This window comes from Nomascus leucogenys, chromosome 7b, assembly GCF_006542625.1.
Source record: "Nomascus leucogenys isolate Asia chromosome 7b, Asia_NLE_v1, whole genome shotgun sequence".
Taxonomy (NCBI): domain Eukaryota; kingdom Metazoa; phylum Chordata; class Mammalia; order Primates; family Hylobatidae; genus Nomascus; species Nomascus leucogenys.
The window spans coordinates 79,547,747-79,567,637 of NC_044387.1; the positions used below are offsets into that span (position 1 = coordinate 79,547,747).

At 41.6% G+C, this 19,891-nt stretch overlaps 1 protein-coding gene across 1 annotated transcript in view; it reads right to left on the reverse strand.

Moving 5' to 3' along the window:
- C7BH4orf45 (chromosome 7b C4orf45 homolog) overlaps positions 1 to 19,891 on the reverse strand; it is a 143,156-nt gene that overhangs the window by 76,445 nt on the left and 46,820 nt on the right. Inside the window, exon 2 of the mRNA XM_003257912.3 lies at positions 3,530 to 3,762. Within this exon, the coding sequence (XP_003257960.1) occupies positions 3,530 to 3,762 (233 nt within the window). The remainder of the gene's footprint in view (positions 1 to 3,529; positions 3,763 to 19,891) is intronic.

Consider the following 19,891-nt stretch of genomic DNA (forward strand, 5'->3'; position numbering starts at 1 on the left):
ACTGGATCTTGTGATTTTTGCTGACCTCCGCAACGTGGGGGAAGCTTTTCAGGTGTCACTCAGCATGGAAGTTATTATCTTTCTGCAAAAAGCCAGATGATCTGCAGAACCCCTCCTAGTGCCCCAAATAGGAGAGACCATTCCCAGGTAGGAGGCAGCTGCTCCAGGCATTTTACCAAGACTCTATTAGAGGTGCCTGAGCATCCTTAACCGCTAGTCTTACATAAACCTGGAGCAGTAAATTAGGCAGAGCAGCTGTTAGAGCTATAAAAATCCAAGAGATGAAAGTTTTGCTTAAAATCCAAGCTCTAGGCAATTGCCATGAGAGACACTGAGGAGTCTTTGCAGTTAGACTAAAACAAGAAGTGACCATTTTGATTTGGATTATTACGGGACAAGGAAGAGCAAGGGATATGGAAACGGTCTATAGACAGATAAGAAACTGGAGAACGAACAGGAAGTGGACTGAGACATTTCTCAAAGTGACACCACACTGAAGTTTACCAGCTCCCTTGTGAGGGCGGCCCTGGGTTAATGCCACCACTCTTGTATAGTCTCTGTAATTAGGAGCATGTTTGAATGCATGGAGTGTATGTGTATGTATCGGCTCAAGTGTCAATTCATGCACCAAGTCTGATTTTTTAGAAGTAGCTGCCTGAAGCACAGGGTTGATAAGGAATCAAAAGTCTGAGTCTACACTCCAAAAATGACACTGTGAGCTGGGCACGGTGGCTCACACCTGTAATCCCAGCACATTGGGAGGCCGAGGTGGGAGGATCACTTGAGCTCAGGAGTTTGAGACCAGCCTGGGCAACACAGACCTTGTCTCTACTAAAAAAATTTTTTTAATTATCTGGGTGTGGTGGCGTGTGCCTGTAGTCTCAGCTACTCAGAAGGCCGGGTAGGAGGATTGCTTGAGCCCAGGAGATGGAGACTGCAGTGCTGCAGTGAGCTATGAGCATGCCACTGTACTCCAGCCTGGGTGACACAGTGAGACCTTATCTCAAAAAAAAAAAAAAAAAAAGATATTTTGATCTGCCTTGGATGGAAAGAGAGAGAGGTATGCCTTAGATGCAGAGGGGGAGATAAGTAGACCCAGTGACAAAACCTAGATCTTAACTGTTAAGGAAATTATAGATGCTTCAATGCTGGTGTATGTGGTCATTCTCAGTGAATCTTTTTTTTTTTTTCCTATTATAAAGCTTTAAGTCCAAGGAGCTTTAAGGTATTATTCAAGATTGTTATCTGAGGCAGCTAGACCCTTGAAAACAATTACTGTTAAAATACTGGGGCCAAGAAAGTGCACAGATGACAAGCAACATTTCTTATAGTATATTCCAAGCAGTTTCTGAGCATGCCACAGCTGGGGAAGAAAATCACTGTGTGGTTCACAGTCTCAGAGACAAAGAGGACCCCAATACCCAGCAGTTCAGTGATTAAAAGTAATCCATGAAATACTAACTAAAGATACAGAATAAATACATTCCTGAAAGGCTAACTCACAGCTATCATCTCTTTTGGATTCCCAGCCTGCTTTGAAGACCAAGGAATGCTTGATTACACTTCATTTGAGCAGAAAAATAGGTTAAGTTAAAGATAAAGAGGGAGAGAGGCTATACACACTCAAGATGATCTGACAGATTGAGGGCTGTGTCCGAGAGCAGGGCATCATCACCCAAGGAGAAACACCAAGAAAACAGAAGTTCTGGACTTTATTCAACCCAGCTGCCTTGCTTTGGGGCTGGGCTTTTCTTGCTGGTGGCTAGTTTGATATTTAATCAAATCTTGGATTTTCATTTTTATTGCCTAAGTGGAATAGGACACAGTTTAAGAACCTAAGCATTCATTATATTCAGCTTGTCACTCAGAAATTGGTCTTCTTTGGAATATGCTGTAAGAGATGTTGCTTATCATCAGTGCCTTTTCTTGGCCCTGGCATTTAAACATATTACAATACATTAAATATAATATTATATTAAATTTAATGAATTACATGAAATACAACCACAACAGTACTAATAGCTAAAATCTGGATGTCAGCCTGGTGCCAGGATCGCACCCAGTGCATTCCTTGGGTTCTCATATATAGTCCTCACAACATAACAATATGAAACACATATAGGGCTTGATACATGCTAGTTACTGCTTCTAGTACTTTACTAATATTAACTTATGCACTGTTTACAACAGTCCGTTACCTGAGCAAAGACAATGCAAAGGCCTGCCTAGAAAAAATATCCTAGAACTGAGATTTCATAATGAAGACACTGACGCACAGAGGCAAATGAACTTAACCCAGGCCATACACAGCTAGTAGGTGGCAGAACTAGGATAGAAATTTAGATGATCCTGTGAAGTGGGCCTCTGAATACTGCCATGTAGAAGAGGCGCAAACAAAGATGCAGAGAGGTGAACTGATTTGCCCAAGGTCACAGAGCTAGACCTAAATCAGAGTGTAACCTCAAAGACTCTGCTCCCATCCACCCTCCTGGACTGCCACAGTTTGGGACAGAAAAAGGTTTTTCTGGCTGGGTGTTGTGGCTCATGCCTATGACCCCAGCACTTTGGGAGGCTGACGCAGGTGGATTACCTGAGGTCAGGAGTTCAAGACCAGCCTGGCCAACACGGCAAAACCCCATCTCTACCAAAGATACAAAAATTAGCTGGGCCTGATGGCGTGTGCCTGTAGTCCCAGCTACTTGGGAGGCTGAGGCAGGAGAATTGCTTGAACCCGGGAGGCGGAGGTTACAGCGCGTCAAGATCGTGCCGCTGCATTCCAGCCTGGGTGACAGAGTGAGACCCGGTCTCTAAATAAATAAATAATAAATGGTTTTTCCTTTTGTTAACCTTTACCAGGTGAAACTTAAGAATTTGAGGAAATTCAGTTATTACATGATTGATACATTCAATTTTCAGACAATGCACAGGCCTGCCTGGAAAAAAATATCCAAATTCTCAGATTTTACTTCTAATATCACTTGTGCACTCTTCTGTTTCAGGGGAGACACCATGATCTCATGCCTATGTCTACATCACCAAAAGGAAGTAAGACAAGGTTTCTAAAACCCTCTGACAACATACCCTGAATTATTAATACTTGATACGAAGGCATTATCAATATAGTGAATCTTACAGATCTGAGACGCATGTGTTAGGTCTGTGGATTATGGGATGCCCAGCACAGGCTTCTTTCTTTCCATCATCCACGCATGAAGCAGTGCTAGGATGGGGAAAGAGTGTGTGCCAAGTGCCTCAGCCTGAATGTGAATCAGAATACATTCCAAAGACAAACACAAACGCTTTTGGATTATCCATGGCTTCGTTTTCCTCATACCCTTCCCTTGGTGTATTAAAGGGGCTCCAGGAGTGGAGCACATGCATTTATTCACACGTGTCTTTCTGCAAAACTCAAACCTCTTTATGTCTCAATGAGAAATCAAGCACCCAACATTTCCTTTGGAAGCAAATTCATAAAGAATTCAAGTTAGAAAACAGTATACCATGAAAAGCATAAATTTAAGAGCAATACCTTGATATGAAAGCCACTCTCCAGTCTTGATTTGTTGATAAAATTAAACTGTGGTACTCCCCAACCAATTTCACCAACGTACTCGTGTTTATATTTTGCTGGCAAGCTTCTATTTGAGGCAGGCCTCCATAAATATCTGAGATCTCCAGTTTTTTCTAACGCCGGGTGCTGTTCTCCTACATATGAGGTGTGCTGATGAATTTTGGGTAAATAATCCTTTATGTAGTCTGGACCTTTAAAAGACAAAAAGTACTTAAAACTTCTCCACACTTTATTCTAAGATACTTTTCTTACTTTAACCTTTGAAATACTCATAGCCAATAATTACATGGCACTTACTATGTTCTAGGTTCTATTATAAGCCTTTTAGACATGTTAATTCTTATTAATACTTATTTATAATTAATAATTCTTATTAATGTTTATCTGTTAATTGCTGCTTAATAATAACCAAATGAGATGGGTAGAATTTTTTTCCCCAGTTTATGTATGGGGAAAATGAAAGATTCGTTGTCCAGAATTATAGCTAACAAGCTCTTTGTACCCAGACAGGCTGATGCGAAGGTTGGGCTCATAATTGACCCATTAAACTGCTTTGTATATAATCAGGTTAATACAGACATGGGCTGGATGTGGTGGTTTACGCCTGTAATCCCAGCACTTTGGGAGGCCAAGGTGGGTGGATTGCTTGAACTCAGGAATCTGAGACCAGGCTGGATAACTAGTGAGACCCTGTCTCTACAAAAAATAAAAATTAACCAGGCATGGTGGCACACATCTGTGGTCCCAGTTATTTGGGAGATGGAGGTGAGAGGATTGCTTAAGCTGAGGAGGTGGAGGCCACAGTGAGCTATGACTCTGCCACTGCACTCCAGCTTGGGCAATAGAGCAAGACCACCTCAAAAAAAAAAAAAAAAAAAAGACATGATATATACTAAAATTTCTCACATACTACATTTGCAGGATGTAGGCCTTCAGATATTGAGGTGTTTTATCTAGGTAGATAAAAATCTGAAGTAAGTATTAGAATACTCCCCAAATGTATTAGCAAAAATTGAAAAATGGAGAAAATTGTTAGATGAGGGTAGCTTATAACAGATTACCAAACATGGAAGTATTTGTATTTTAAAAGTAAAACGATGAACAACAAAAAAAAAATCAATGAATTATAGAAATAGGTGTAAAAAGCAGAAACAAGAGAAGCTCTGGGAAAAGATCACTTAAATTTTTTTATTATGATACTTTAAGTTCTGGGATACATGTGTAGAATGTGATTTGTTACATAGGTATACATGTGCCATGGTGGTTTGCTGGACCCATCAACCCGTCATCTACATTAGGTATTTCTCCCAATGCTATCCCTCCCCTTGCCCCCCGCCCCCAACAGGCCCCCCATGTGTGATGTTCCCCTCCCTGTGCCCATATGTTCTCATTGTTCAACTCCCACTTATGAGGGAGGACATGCAGTGTTTGGCTTTCTGTTCCTGAGTTACTTTGCTGAGAATGACTGTTTCCAGCTTCATTCATGTCCCTCCAAAGGATATGAACTCATTCTTTTTTTTTTTTTTTTTTTTTTTTTTTTTGAGACAGAGTCTCGCTGTCTCCCAGGCTGGAGTGCAATGGCAAGATCTTGGCTCACTGCAGGCTCCGCCCCGCGGGGTTCATGCCATTCTCCTGCCTCAGCCTCCCGAGTAGCTGGGACTACAGGCGCCCACCACCTCGCCCGGCTAATTTTTTATATTTTTTTTAGTAGAGACGGGGTTTCACCATGTTAGACAGGATGGTCTCGATCTCCTGACCTCGTGATCCGCCCGCCTCGGCCTCCCAAAGTGCTGGGATTACAGGTGTGAGCCACCGCACCCGGCCTGAACTCATTCTTTTTTATGGCTGCATAGTTATTCCATGGTATATATGTGCCATAATTTCTTTATCCAGTAAAATATTGATGGGCATTTGGGTTGTTTCCAAGTCTTTGCTACTGTGAATAGTACTGCAATAAACATATGTGTGCATGTGTCTTTACAGTAGAATGATTTATAATCCTTTGGGTATATACCCAGTAATGGAATTGCTGGGTCAAATGGTATTTCCATTTCTAGATCCTTGAGGAATCGCCACACTGTCTTCCACCACAGTTGAGCTAATTTACACTCCCATCAACTGTGTAAAAGTGTACCTATTTCTCAACATCCTCTCCAGCATCTGTTGTTTACTGACTTTTTAATGATGGCCATTCTAACTGGTGTGATATGGTATCTCACTGTGGTTTTGATTTGCATTTCTCTAATGACCAGTGATGATGAGCTTTTATTCATACGTTTGTTGGTCACATAAATGTCTTCTTTTGAAAAGTATTTGTTCACATACTTCGCCCACTTTTTGATGGGGTTGTTTTTTTCTTGTGAATTTGTTTAAGTTCCTTGTAGTGTCTTGATATTAGCCCTTTCAGATGGATGGAGTGCAAAAATTTTCTCCCATTCTCTAGGTTGTCTGTTTACTCTGATGATAGCTTTTTTTTTTTGCTGTACAGAAACTGTTTAGTTTAATTAGATCCCATTTGTGAATTTTGGCTTTTGTTGCCATTGCTTTTGCTGTTTTAGTCATGAAATATTTGCCCATGCCTATGTCCTGAATGGTATTGCCTAGGTTTTCTTCTAGGGTTTTTATGGTTTTAGGTCTTACATTTAAGTCTTTAGTCCATCTTGAGTTAATTTTTGTAAAAGGTGTAAGGAAGGGGTCCAGTTTCAGTTTTCTGCATAATTGCTAGCCAGTTTTCCTAACACCATTTATTAAATAGGGAATCCTTTCCCCATTGCTTGTTTTTCTCAGGTTGGTCAAAGATCAGATGGTTGTAGATGTGTGGTGTTATTTCTGAGGCCTCTGTTCTGTTCTACTGGTCTACATATCTGTTTTGGTACCATTACCATACTGTTTTGGTTACTGTAGCCTTGTAGTATAGTTTGCAGTCAGGTAGTGTAATGTCTCCAGCTTTGTTCTTTTTGCTTAGGATGGTCTTGGCTATGTGGGCTCTGTTTTGGTTCCATATGAAATTTAAAGTAGTTTTTTCTAATTCTGTTAAGAAAGTCAATGGTAGCATGATGGGGATAGCACTGAATGTATAAGTTACTTTGGCAGTACGGCCATTTTCATGATATTGATTCTTCCTCTCCATGAGCATGGAATGTTTTTCCATTTGTGTCCTCTCTTATTTCCTCAAATAGTGGTGTATAGTTCTCCTTGAGGAGGTCCTTCACAGCTCTTTTAAGTTGAATTCCTATGTATTTTATTCTCTTTGTAGCAATTGTGACTGGGAGTTCACTCATGATTTGGCTATTATTGGTGTACAGGAATACTTGTGATTTTTGCACACTGATTTTATATCCTGAGACTTTGCCAAAGTTGCTTATCAGCTTAGGGAGATTTTGGGCTGAGACAATGGGGTTTTCTAATTATATAATCATGTCATCTGCAAAGAGAGATAATTTGACTTCCTCTCTTCCTATTTGAATATCTTTATTTCTTTCTCTTGCCTGATTGACCTGGCCAGAACTTCCAATACTATGTTGAATAGGAGTGGTGAGAGAGGGCACCCTTGCCTTGTGCTGGTTATCAAAGGGAATCCTTCCCGCGTTTGGCCATTCAGTATGATATTGGCTATGGGTTTTTCATAAATAGCTCTTATTATTTTGAAATATGTTCCATCAATACCTAGTCTACTGAGTGCTTTTAGCATGAAGGGGGGTTGAATTTTATAGAAGGCCTTTTCTGCATCTATTGAGATAATCATGTGGTTTTTGTCATTAGTTCTGTTTATGTGATGGATTACATTTATTGATTTGTGTATGTTGAACCACTCTTGCATTCCAGGGATGAAGCCAACTGGATCATGGTGAATAAGCCTTTTTTTTTTTTTTTTTTTTTGAGACAGAGTCTCGCTCTGTCACCAGGCTGGAGTGCAGTGGAATCTCAGCTCATTGTAACCTCCATTTCCCGGGTTCAAGCAATTCTCCCATCTCAGCTTCTCGAGTAGCTGGGACTACAGGCGCACACCACCATGCCTGGCTAATTTTTCTATTTTTAATAGAGACAGGGTTTCACCATGTTGGCCACAATGGTCTCAATCTCTTGACCTCGTGATCCGCCTGCCTCAGCCTCCCAAAGTGCTGGGATTACAGGCGTGAGCCACCACACCCAGCCAGATAAGCTTTTTAATGTGCTGCTGGATTCAGTTTGCCAATATTTTATTGAGAATTTTTGCACTGATGTTCATCAGGGATATTGGCCTGAAATTTTCTTTTTTTGTTTTGTCTCTGCCAGGTTTTGGTATCAGAATGATGCTGGCCTCATAAAATGAGTTAAGGAGGAGTCTCTCTTTTTCTATTGTTTGGAATAGTTTCAGAAGGAATGGTACCAGCTCCACTTCGTACCCCTGGTAGAATTCGGCTGTGAATCCGTCTGGTCCTAGACTTTTGGTTGGTAGGCTATTAATTACTACCTCAATTTCAGAACTTGTTATTGGTCTGTTCAGGGATTCAACTTCTTCCTGGTTTAGTTTGGGAGGGGGTATGTGTCCAGGAATTTATCCATTTCTTCTAGATTTTCTAGTTTATTTGCATAGAGGCATTTATAGTATTCTCTAATGGTAGTTTGTATTTCTGTGGGATCAGTGGTGATCTCCCCTTTATCATTTTTTATTGCTTCTATTTAAATGATTCTTCTCTGTTTTCTTCTTTATTAGTCTGGCTAGAGGTCTATCTACTGTGTTGATCTTTTCAAAAAACCAGCTCCTGGATTCATTGATGTTTTGAAGGGTTTTTTGTGTCTCTATCTCCTTCAGTTCTGCTCTGATCTTAGTTATTTCTTGTCTTCTGCTAGCTTTTGAATTTGTTTGCTCTTGCTTCTCTAGCTCTTTTAATTGTGATGTTAGGGTGTCGATTTTAGAATTTTCTCACTTTCTTCTGTGGGCATTTACTGCTATAAACTTCCCTCTAAACACTGCTTTAGCTGTGTCCCAGAGATTCTGGTACATTGTGTCTTTGTTCTCATTGGTTTCAAAGAAATTACTTATTTCTGCCTTCATTTCGTTATTTACCCAGTAGTCATTCAGAAGCAGGTTGTTCAGTTTCCATGTAGTTGTGCAGTTTTGAGTGAGTTTCTTAATCCTGAGTTTCTAAGTTGATTGCACTGTGGTCTGAGAGACTGTTATGATTTCAGTTCTTTTGCATTTGCTGAGGAGTGTTTAACTTCCAATTCTGTGATCAATTTTAGAAATAGTGCTATGTGGTGCTGAGAAGAATGTACATTCTATGGATTTGGGGTGGAGAGTTCTGTAGATGTCTATTAGGTCTGCTTCGTCCAGAGCAGAGTTCGAGTCCTGAATATCCTTGTTAATTTTCTGTCTTGTTGATCTATCTAATATTAACGGCGGGGTGTTAGACTCTAACACAATAATAGTGGGAGACTTTAAGTCTCTTTGTAGGTGTCTAAGAACTTGCTTTATGAACCTGGGTGCTCCTGTACTGAGTGCATATATATTTAAGATATTTAGCTCTTCTTATTGCATTGATCCCTTTACCATTTTGTAATGCCCTTCTTTGTCTTTTTTGATCTTTGTTGGTTTAAAGTCTGTTTTATCAGAGAGTAGGATTGCAACCCCTGCTTTTTTTTTTTTTTTTTTTTTTTTTTGCTTTCCACTTACTTTGTAAATATTCCTCCATCCCTTTATTTGGAGCCTATGTGTGTCTTTGCATGTGAGATGGGTCTCTTGAATAATGAGTCTTGACTCTTTATCCAATTTTGCCACTCAGTACCCAGCGCTCTGCTGGAAGGTCCGTTGCTCTCTTCAGAGCCAACAGGCAGGAATGTTGAAGTCTGCTAAAGCTGTGCTCACAGCCGCCCCTTCCCCCAGGTACTCTGTCCCAGGGAGATAGGAGTTTTATCTATAAGCCCCTGACTGGGGGGTGCTGCTTTTCTTTTAGAGGCACCCTACCCAAAGAAGAGGAATCTAGAAAGGCAGTCTGGCTACAGTGGCTTTGCCGAGCTGAGGTGGGCTCCAGAGGCTTTGTTCACACTATGAGGGGACAACCACCTACTCAAGCCTCAGTAATGGCAGACACCCCTGCCCCACCACCAAGCTTTACCCTCCCAGGTTGGTTTCAGACTGCAGTGCTGGCAGCGAGAATTTCAAGCCAGTGGATCTTAGCTTGCGGGGCTCCATGGGGTGGGATCCGATGAGCCAGACCACTTGGCTCCCTGGCTTCAGCCCCCTTTCCAGGGGAGTGAATGGTTCTCTCACGGGCATTCCAGGCACCACTGGGGTACGAAAAACAAAAAAATCTCCTGAGTAAGGCTGGCAAGATGGCTGAGTAGGAACAGCTCTGGTCTGAAGCTCCCAGTGAGATCAACACAGAAGGTGGGTGATTTCTGCATTTCCAACTGAGGTACCCGGCTCATCTCACTGGAACTGGTTAGATAGTGGGTACAGCCCATGGAGGGCAATGGGTCAGGGAACTCCCTCCTCTAGCCAAGGGAAGCCACGTGGGACTGTGCCATGAGGAACAGTGAACTCTGGCCCTGATACTATGCTTTTCCCAAGGTCTTCACAACCCACAGATCAGGAGATTCCCTCAGGTGCCTATACCACCAGGGCCCTGGGTTTCAAGCACAAAACTGGGTGGCCGTTTGGGAAGCCACTGAGCTAGCTGCAAGAGTTTTTTTTTTTTTTTTTTTTTTTCCATACCCCAGTGGCGCCTAGAATGCCAGTAGACAGAGCTGTTCACACCTCTGGAAAGGGGGCTGAAGCCAGGGAACCAAGTGATCTAGCTCAGTGAATCCCCTTCCCACAGAGCCCAGCAAGCTAAGATCCACTGGTTTGAAATTCTCGCTGCCAGCACAGCAGTCTGAAACCGACCTGGGATGCTCAAGCTTGGCGGCGGTGGTGGGGGTATCCACCATTGCTGAGTCCTGAGTAGGTGGTTTTCCCCTCACAGTGTAAATAAAGCCTCTGGGATTTTCGAACTGGGCAGAGCCCTCCACAGCTCAGCAAAGCCACTGTAGCCAGACTGCCTCTCTAGATTCCTCTTCTCTGGGCAGGCCATCTCTGAACAAAAGGCAGCAGCCCCAGTCAGGGGCTTTTAGATAAACTCTCCTCTCCCTGGGACAGAGCACATGGGGAAAGGGGCAGCTGTGGGTGCAACTTCAGCAGACTTAAACATCCCTGCCTGCTGGCTCTGAAGAGAGCAGTGGATCTCCCAGCACAGCGTTCGAGCTCTGCTAAAGGTCAAACTGCCTCCTCAACTGGGTCCCTGACCCCCGTGTCTCCTGACTGGGAGATACCTCCCAGCAGGTGTTGACAGACACCTTGTAGAGGAGAGCTCTGGCTGGCATCTGGCCGGTGCCCCTCTGGGACAAAGCTTACAGAGGAAGGAACAGGCAGCAATCTTTACTGTTCTGCAGCCTCTGCTGGTGATATCCAGGCAAACAAGGTCTGGAGTGGATCTCCAACAAACTAGAAGACCCGCAGCAGAGAGGCCTGACTGTCACAAGGAAAACTAAAAAACAGAAATAGCATCAACATCAACACATCAACAAAAAGGACATCCACTCAGAAGCCCCATTTGAAGGTCACCAACATCAAAGAACAAAGGTAAATAAATCCACATAGATGGGGAGAAACTACCGCAAAAAGACTGCAAATTCCAAAAACCAAAATGCCTCTTCTCCTCCAAAGGATCACAACTCCTTGCCAGTGAGGGAACAAAACTGGACGGAGAATGAGTTTGATGAATTGACAGGAGTAGGCTTCAAAAGGTGAGTAATAACAAACTCCTCCTAGCTAAAGGAGCATGTTCTAACCAAATGCAAGGAAGAACCTTGAAAAAAGGTTAGAGGAATTGCTAACTAGAATAACCAGTTTAGAGAAGAACATAGATGACCTAATGGAGCTGAAAAACACAGCATGAGAACTTTGTGAAGCATATACAGGTATCCATAGCCAAATCGATAAAGCAGAAGAAAGGATATCAGAGATTGAAGATCAACTCAATGAAATAAAGCATGAAGACAAGACTAGAGAAAAAAGAATGAAAAGGAAGGAACAAAGCCTCCAAGAAATAGGAGACTATGTGAAAAGACCAAACCTATGTTTGCTTGGTGTACCTGATACTGACGGGGAGAATGGAACCAAGTTGGAAAACACTCTTCAGGATATTACCCAAAAGAACTTCCCCAAACTAGCAAGACAGGCCAACATTCAAATTCAGGAAATACAGAGAACACCACAAAGATACTTCTTGAGAAGAGCAACCCCAAGACATATAATCATCAGAGTCACCAAAGTGGAAATGAAGGAAAAAATGTTAAGGGCAGCCAGAGAGAAAGGTTGGGTTGCCCACAAAGGGATGCCCATCAGACTAACAGTGGATCTCTCTGTAGAAACCCTACAAGCCAGAAGAGAATAGGGGCCAATATTCAACATTCTTAAAGAAAAGAATTTTCAACCCAGAATTTCATATCTAGCCAAACTAAGCTTCATAAGTGAAGGAGAAATAAAATCCTTTACAGACAAGCAAATGCTGAGGAATTTTGTCACCACCAGGCCTGCCTTACAAGAGCTCCTGAAGGAAACACTAAACATGGAAAAGAACAACCGGTATCAGGCCCTGCAAAAACATACCAAATTGTAAAGACCATCAACACTATGAAGAAACTGCATCAACTAATGGGCAAAAAAAAAAAAAAAAAAGAGCTAGCATGATAGAGACAGGATCAAATTCACACATAACAATATTAACCTAAAATGTAAATGGGTTAAATGCCCCAATTAAAAGACACAAGACTGGAAAGCTGGATAAAGAGTCAAGACTCATCAGTGTGCTGTATTCAGGAGACCCACCTCATGTGCAAAGACACACATAAGCTCAAAATAAAGGGATGTAGGAATGTTTACCAAGCAAATGGAAAGCAAAAAAAAAAAAAAAGCAGGGGTTGCAATCCTACTCTCTGATAAAATAGACTTTAAACCAACAAAGATCAAAAAAGACAAAGAAGGGCATTACAAAATGGTAAAGGGATCAATGCAATAAGAAGAGCTAAATATCTTAAATACATATGCACTCAATACAGGAGCACCCAGGTTCATAAAGCAAGTTCTTAGACACCTACAAAGAGACTTAAAGTCTCCCACTATTATTGTGTTAGAGTCTAACACCCCGCCGTTAATATTAGACAGATCAACAAGACAGAAAATTAACAAGGATATTCAGGACTTGAACTCTGCTCTGGACGAAGCAGACCTAATAGACATCTACAGAACTCTCCACCCCAAATCCATAGAATGTACATTCTTCTCAGCACCACATAGCACTATTTCTAAAATTGATCACAGAATTGGAAGTTAAACACTCCTCAGCAAATGCAAAAGAACTGAAATCATAACAGTCTCTCAGACCACAGTGCAATCAACTTAGAAACCCAGGATTAAGAAACTCACTCAAAACTGCACAACTACATGGAAACTGAACAACCTGCTTCTGAATGACTACTGGGTAAATAACGAAATGAAGGCAGAAATAAGTAATTTCTTTGAAACCAATGAGAACAAAGATACAATGTACCAGAATCTCTGGGACACAGCTAAAGCAGTGTTTAGAGGGAAATTTATAGCAGTAAATGCCAACAGGAGAAAGTGAGAAAATTCTAAAGTCGACACCCTAACATCACAATTAAAAGAGCTAGAGAAGCAAGAGCAAACAAATTCAAAAGCTAGCAGAAGACAAGAAATAACTAAGATCAGAGCAGAACTGAAGGAGATAGAGACACAAAAAACCCTTCAAAACATCAAAGAATCCAGGAGCTGGTTTTTTGAAAAGATCAACAAAATAGACCTCTATCCAGACTAATAAAGAAGAAAGGGGGGTGGAGCCAAGATGGCCGAATAGGAACAGCTCCAGTCTACAGCTCCCAGCATGAGCAACGCAGAAGATGGGTGATTTCTGCATTTCCATTTGAGGTACCGGGTTCATCCCACTAGGGAGTGCCAAATAGTGGGTACAAGACAGTCGGTGCAGCGCACTGTGTGAGAGCCAAAGCAGGGAGAGGCATTGCCTCACTTGGGAAGTGCAAGGGGTCAGGGAGTTCCCTTTCCTAGTCAAAAAAAGGGGTAACAGATGGCACCTGGAAAATCAGGTCAGTCCCATCCTAATACTGCGCTTTTCCAACGGGCTTGGAAAACGGCACACCAGGAGATTGTGCCCCACACCTGGCTCGGAGGGTCCAATGCCCACGGAGTCTCGCTGATTGCTAGCACAGCAGTCTGAGATCAAACTGCAAGGTGGCAGCGAGGCTGGGGGAGGGGCGCCCGCCATTGCCCAGGCTTGCTTAGGTAAACAAAGCAGCCAGGAAGCTCGAACTGGGTGGAGCCCACCACAGCTCAAGGAGGCCTGCCTGCCTCTGTAGGCTCCACCTCTGGGGGCAGGGCACAGACAAACAAAAAGTCAGCAGGAACCTCTGCAGACTTAAATGTCCCTGTCTGACAGCTTTGAAGAGAGTAGTGGTTCTCCCAGCACAGAGCTGGAGATCTGAGAACAGGCAGCCTGCCTCCTAAAGTGGGTCCCTGACCCCCGAGCAGCCTAACTGGGAGGCACCCCCCAGTAGGGACAGACTGACACCTCGCTCGGCCAGGTACTCCTCTGAGACAAAACTTCCAGAGGAACTATCAGACAGCTGAATTTGTGGTCTCACGAAAATCCGCTGTTCTGCAGCCACCGCTGCTGACACCCAGCCAAACAGGGTCTGGAGTGGACCTCTACCAAACTCCAACAGACCTGCAGCTGAGGGTCCTGTCTGGTAGAAGGAAAACTAACAAACAGAAAGGACATCCACACCAAAAACCCATCTGTACATCACCATCATCAAAGACCAAAAGTAGATAAAACCACAAAGATGGGGAAAAAACAGAGCAGAAAAACTGGAAACTCTAAAAAGCAGAGCACCTCTCCTCCTCCAAAGGAACACAGTTCCTCACCAGCAATGGAACAAAGCTGGACGGAGAATGACTTTGACGAGTTGAGAGAAGAAGGCTTCAGACAATCAAGCTACTCCGAGCTATGGGAGGAAATTCAAAACAATAGCAAAGAAGTTAAAAACTTTGAAAAAAATTAGACGAATGGATAACTAGCACAACCAATGCAGAGAAGGGCTTAAAGGAGCTGATGGAGCTGAAAGTCAAGTTTCGAGAACTACGCGAAGATTGCAGAAGCCTCAGTAGCCGATGCAATCAACTGGAAAAAATGGTATCAGTGATGGAAGATGAAATGAATGAAATGAAGCGAGAAGGGAAGTTTAGAGAAAAAAGAATAAAAAGCAACGAACAAAGCCTCCAAGAAATATGGGACTATGTGAAAAGACTAAACCTACGTCTGATTGGTGTACCTGAAAGTGACGGGGAGAATGGAACCAAGTTGGAAAACACTCTGCAAGATATTATCCAGGAGAACTTCCCCAATCTAGCAAGGCAGGCCAACATTCAGATTCAGGAAATACAGAGAATGCCACAAAGATACTCCTCGAGAAGAGCAACTCCAAGATACATAATTGTCAGATTCACCAAAGTTGAAATGAAGGAAAAAATGTTAAGGGCAGCCAGAGAGAAAGGTCAGGTTACCCACAAAGGGAAGCCCATCAGACTAACAGCTGATCTCTCGGCAGAAACTCTACAAGCCAGAAGAGAGTGGGGGCCGATATTCAACATTCTTAAAGAAAAGAATTTTCAACCCAGAATTTCCTATCCCGCCAAACTAAGCTTCATAAGTGAAGGAGAAATAAATACTTTACAGACAAGCAAACGCTGAGTGATTTTGTCACCACCAGGCCTGCCCTAAAAGAGCTCCTGAAGGAAGCACTAAACATGGAAAGGAACAATCAGTACCAGCCACTGCAAAAACATGCCAAATTGTAAAGACCATCGAGGATAGGAAGAAACTGCATCAACTAAAGAGCACAATAACCAACTAACATCATAATGACAGGATCAGATTCACACATAACAATATTAACTTTAAATGTAAATGGACTAAATGCTCCAATTAAAAGACACAGACTGGCAAATTGGATAAGGAGTCAAGACCCATCAGTGTGCTGTATTCAGGAAACCCATCTCACGTGCAGAGACACACACAGACTCAAAATAAAGGGATGGAGGAAGATCTATCAAGCAAATGGAAAACAAAAAAAAGGCAGGGGTTGAAATCCTAGTCTCGATAAAACAGACTTTAAACCACCAAAGATCAAAAGAGACAAAGAAGGCCATTACATAATGGTAAAGGGATCAATTCAACAAGAAGAGATAACTATCCTAAATATATATGCACCCAACACAGGAGCACCCAGATTCATAAAGCAAGTCTTGAGTGACCTACAAAGGGACTTAAACTCCCACACAATAATAATGGGAGATTTTAACACCCCACTGTCAACATTAGACAGATCAACAAGACAAAGTTAACAAGGATATCCAGGAATTGAACTCAGCTCTGCACAAAGTGGACCTAATAGACATCTACAGAACTCTCCACCCCAAATCAATAAAATATACATTTTTTTCAGCACCACACCACACCTATTCCAAAATTGACCACATAGTTGGAAGTAAAGCTCTCCTCAGCAAATGTAAAAGAATAGAAATTATAGCAAACTGTCTCTCAGACCACAGTGCAATCAAACTAGAACTCAGGATTAAGAAACTCACTCAAAACCGCTCAACTACATGGAAACTGAACAACCTGCTCCTGAATGACTACTGGGTACACAGTGAAATGAAGGCAGAAATAAAGATGTTCTTTGAAACCAACAAGAACAAATAAACAACATACCAGAATCTCTGGGACACATTCAAAGCAGTGTGCAGAGGGATATTTATAGCACTAAATGCCCACAAGAGAAAGCAGGAAAGATCCAAAATTGACACCCTAACATCACAATTAAAAGAACTAGAAAAGCAAGAGCAAACACATTCAAAAGCTAGCAGAAGTCTAGAAATAACTAAAATCAGAGCAGAACTGAAGGAGATAGAGACACAAAAATCCCTTCAAAAAATTAATGAATCCAGGAGCTGGTTTTTTGAAAAGATCAACAAAATTTATAGACCACTATCAAGGCTAATAAAGAAGAAAAGAGAGAAGAATCAAATAGATGCAATAAAAAATGAAAAAGGGGATATCACCACCGATCCCACAGAAATACAATCTACCATCAGAGAATATTACAAAAACCTCTATGCAAATAAGCTAGAAAATCTAGAAGAAATGGATAAATTCCTTGACAAATACACCCTCCCAAGACTAAACCAGGAAGAAATTGAATCTCTGAATAGACCAATAACAGGCTCTGAAATTGTGGCAATAATCAATAGCTTACCAACCAAAAAGAGTCCAGGACCTGATGGATTCACAGCTGAATTCTACCAGAGGTACAAGGAGGAACTGGTACCATTCCTTCTGAAACTATTCCAATCGATAGAAAAAGAGGGAATCCTCCCTAACACATTTTATGAAGCCAGCATCATCCTGATACCAAAGCCTGGCAGAGACATAACCAAAAAAGAGAATTTCAGACCAATATCCTTGATGAACATTGATGCAAAAATCCTCAATAAAATACTGGCAAACCAAATCCAGCAGCACATCAAAAAGCTTATCCACCATGATCAAGTGGGCTTCATCCCTGGGATGCAAGGCTGGTTCAACATACGCAAATCAATAAATGTAATACAGCATATAAACAGAACCAAAGACAAAAACCACATGATTATCTCAATAGATGCAGAAAAGGCCTTTGACAAAATTCAACAACCCTTCATGCTAAAAACTCTCAATAAAGTAGGTATTGATGGGACATATCTCAAAATAATAAGAGCTATCTATGACAAACCCACAGCCAATATCATACTGAATGGGCAAAAACTGAAAGCATTCCCTTTGAAAACTGGCACAAGACAGGGATGCCCTCTCTCACCACTCCTATTCAACATAGTGCTGGAAGTTCTGGCCAGGGCAATCAGGCAGGAGAAGGAAATAAAGGGTATTCAATTAGGAAAAGAGGAAGTCAAATTGTCCCTGTTTGCAGATGACATGATTGTATATCTAGAAAACCCCATTGTCTCAGCCCAAAATATCCTTAAGCTGATTAGCAACTTCAGCAAAGTCTCAGGATACAAAATCAATGTACAAAAATCACAAGCATTCTGGTACACCAATCATAGACAAACAGAGAGCCAAATCATGAGTGAACTCCCATTCACAATTGCTTCAAAGAGAATAAAATACCTAGGAATCCAACTTACAAGGGATGTGAAGGACCTCTTCAAGGAGAACTACAAACCACTGCTCAATGAAATAAAAGAGGATACAAACAAATGGAAGAACATTCCATGCTCATGGGTTGGAAGAATCAATATTGTGAAAATGGCCATACTGCCCAAGGTAATTTATAGATTCGATGCCATCCCCATCAAGCTACCAATGACTTTCTTCACAGAATTGGAAAAAACTACTTTAAAGTTCATATGGAACCAAAAAAGAGCCCGCATCACCAAGTCAATCCTAAGCCAAAAGAACAAAGCTGGAGGCATCATGCTACCTGACTTCAAACTATACTACAAGGCTACAGTAACCAAAACAGCATGGTACTGGTACCACAACAGAGACATAGATCAATGGAACAGAACAGAGCCCTCAGAAATAATGCCACACATCTACAACTATCTGATCTTTGATAAACCTGACAAAAACAAGAAATGGGGAAAGGATTCCCTATTTAATAAATGGTGCTGGGAAAACTGGCTAGCCATATGTAGAAAGCTGAAACTGGATCCCTTCCTTACACCTTATACAAAAATTAATTCAAGATGGATGAAAGACTTACATGTTAGACCTAAAACCATAAAAACCCTAGAAGAAAACCTAGGCAATACCATTCAGGACATAGGCATGGGCAAGGACTTCATGTCTAAAACACCAAAAGCAATGGCAACAAAAGCCAAAATTGACAAATGGGATCTAATTAAACTAAAGAGCTTCTGCACAGCAAAAGAAACTACCATCAGGTTGAACAGGCAACCTACAGAATGGGAGAAAATTTTCACAACCTACTCATCTGACAAAGGGCTAATATCCAGAATCTACAATGAACTCAAACAAATTTACAAGAAAAAAACAAACAACCCCATCAAAAAGCAGGCGAAGGACATGAACAGACACTTCTCAAAAGAAGACATTTATGCAGCCAAAAAACACTTGAAGAAATGCTCATCATTACTGGCCATCAGAGAAATGCAAATCAAAACCCCAATGAGATACCATCTCACACCAGTTAGAATGGCCATCATTAAAAAGTCAGGAAACAACAGGTGCTGGACAAGATGGGGAGAAATAGGAACACTTTAACACTGTTGGTGGGACTGTAAACTAGTTCAACCATTGTGGAAGTCAGTGTGGCGATTCCTCAGGGATCTAGAACTAGAAATACCATTTGACCCAGCCATCCCATTACTGGGTATATACCCAAAGGACTATAAATCATGCTGCTATAAAGACACATGCACACGTATGTTTACTGCGGCACTATTCACAATAGCAAAGACTTGGAACCAACCCAAATGTCCAACAACAATAGACTGGATTAAGAAAATGTGGCACATATACACCATGGAATACTATGCAGCCAAAAAAAATGATGAGTTCATGTCCTTTGTAGGGACACGGATGAAACTGGAAAACATCATTCTCCGTAAACTATCACAAGGACAAAAAACCAAACACCACATGTTCTCACTCATAGGTGGGAATTGAACAATGAGAACTCATGGACACAGGAAGGGGAACATCACACACCGGGGACTGTTGTGGGGTGGGGGGAGGGGGGAGGGACAGCATTAGGAGATATACCTAATGCTAAATGACGAGTTAATGGGTGCAGCAAACCAACATGGCACATGGATACATATGTAACAAACCTGCACATTGTGCACATGTACCCTAAAACCAAAGTATAATAATAAAATAAAAAAAAAATAAAAAATAAAAAAAAGAAGAAAGGATAGAGTATTCAAATAGATGCAAAAAAATGATAAAGGAATCACCACTGGTCCCACAGAAATACCAACTACCATCAGAGAATACTATAAACACCTCTATGCAAATAAACTAGAAAATCTAGAAGAAATGGATAAATTCCTGGGCACATACACCCTCCCAAGTCTAAACTAGGAAGACGTCAAATCCCTGAATAGACTGATAACAAGTTCTGAAATTGAGGCAGTATTTAATAGCCTACCAACAAAAAATGTCCAGGACCAGACGGATTCAC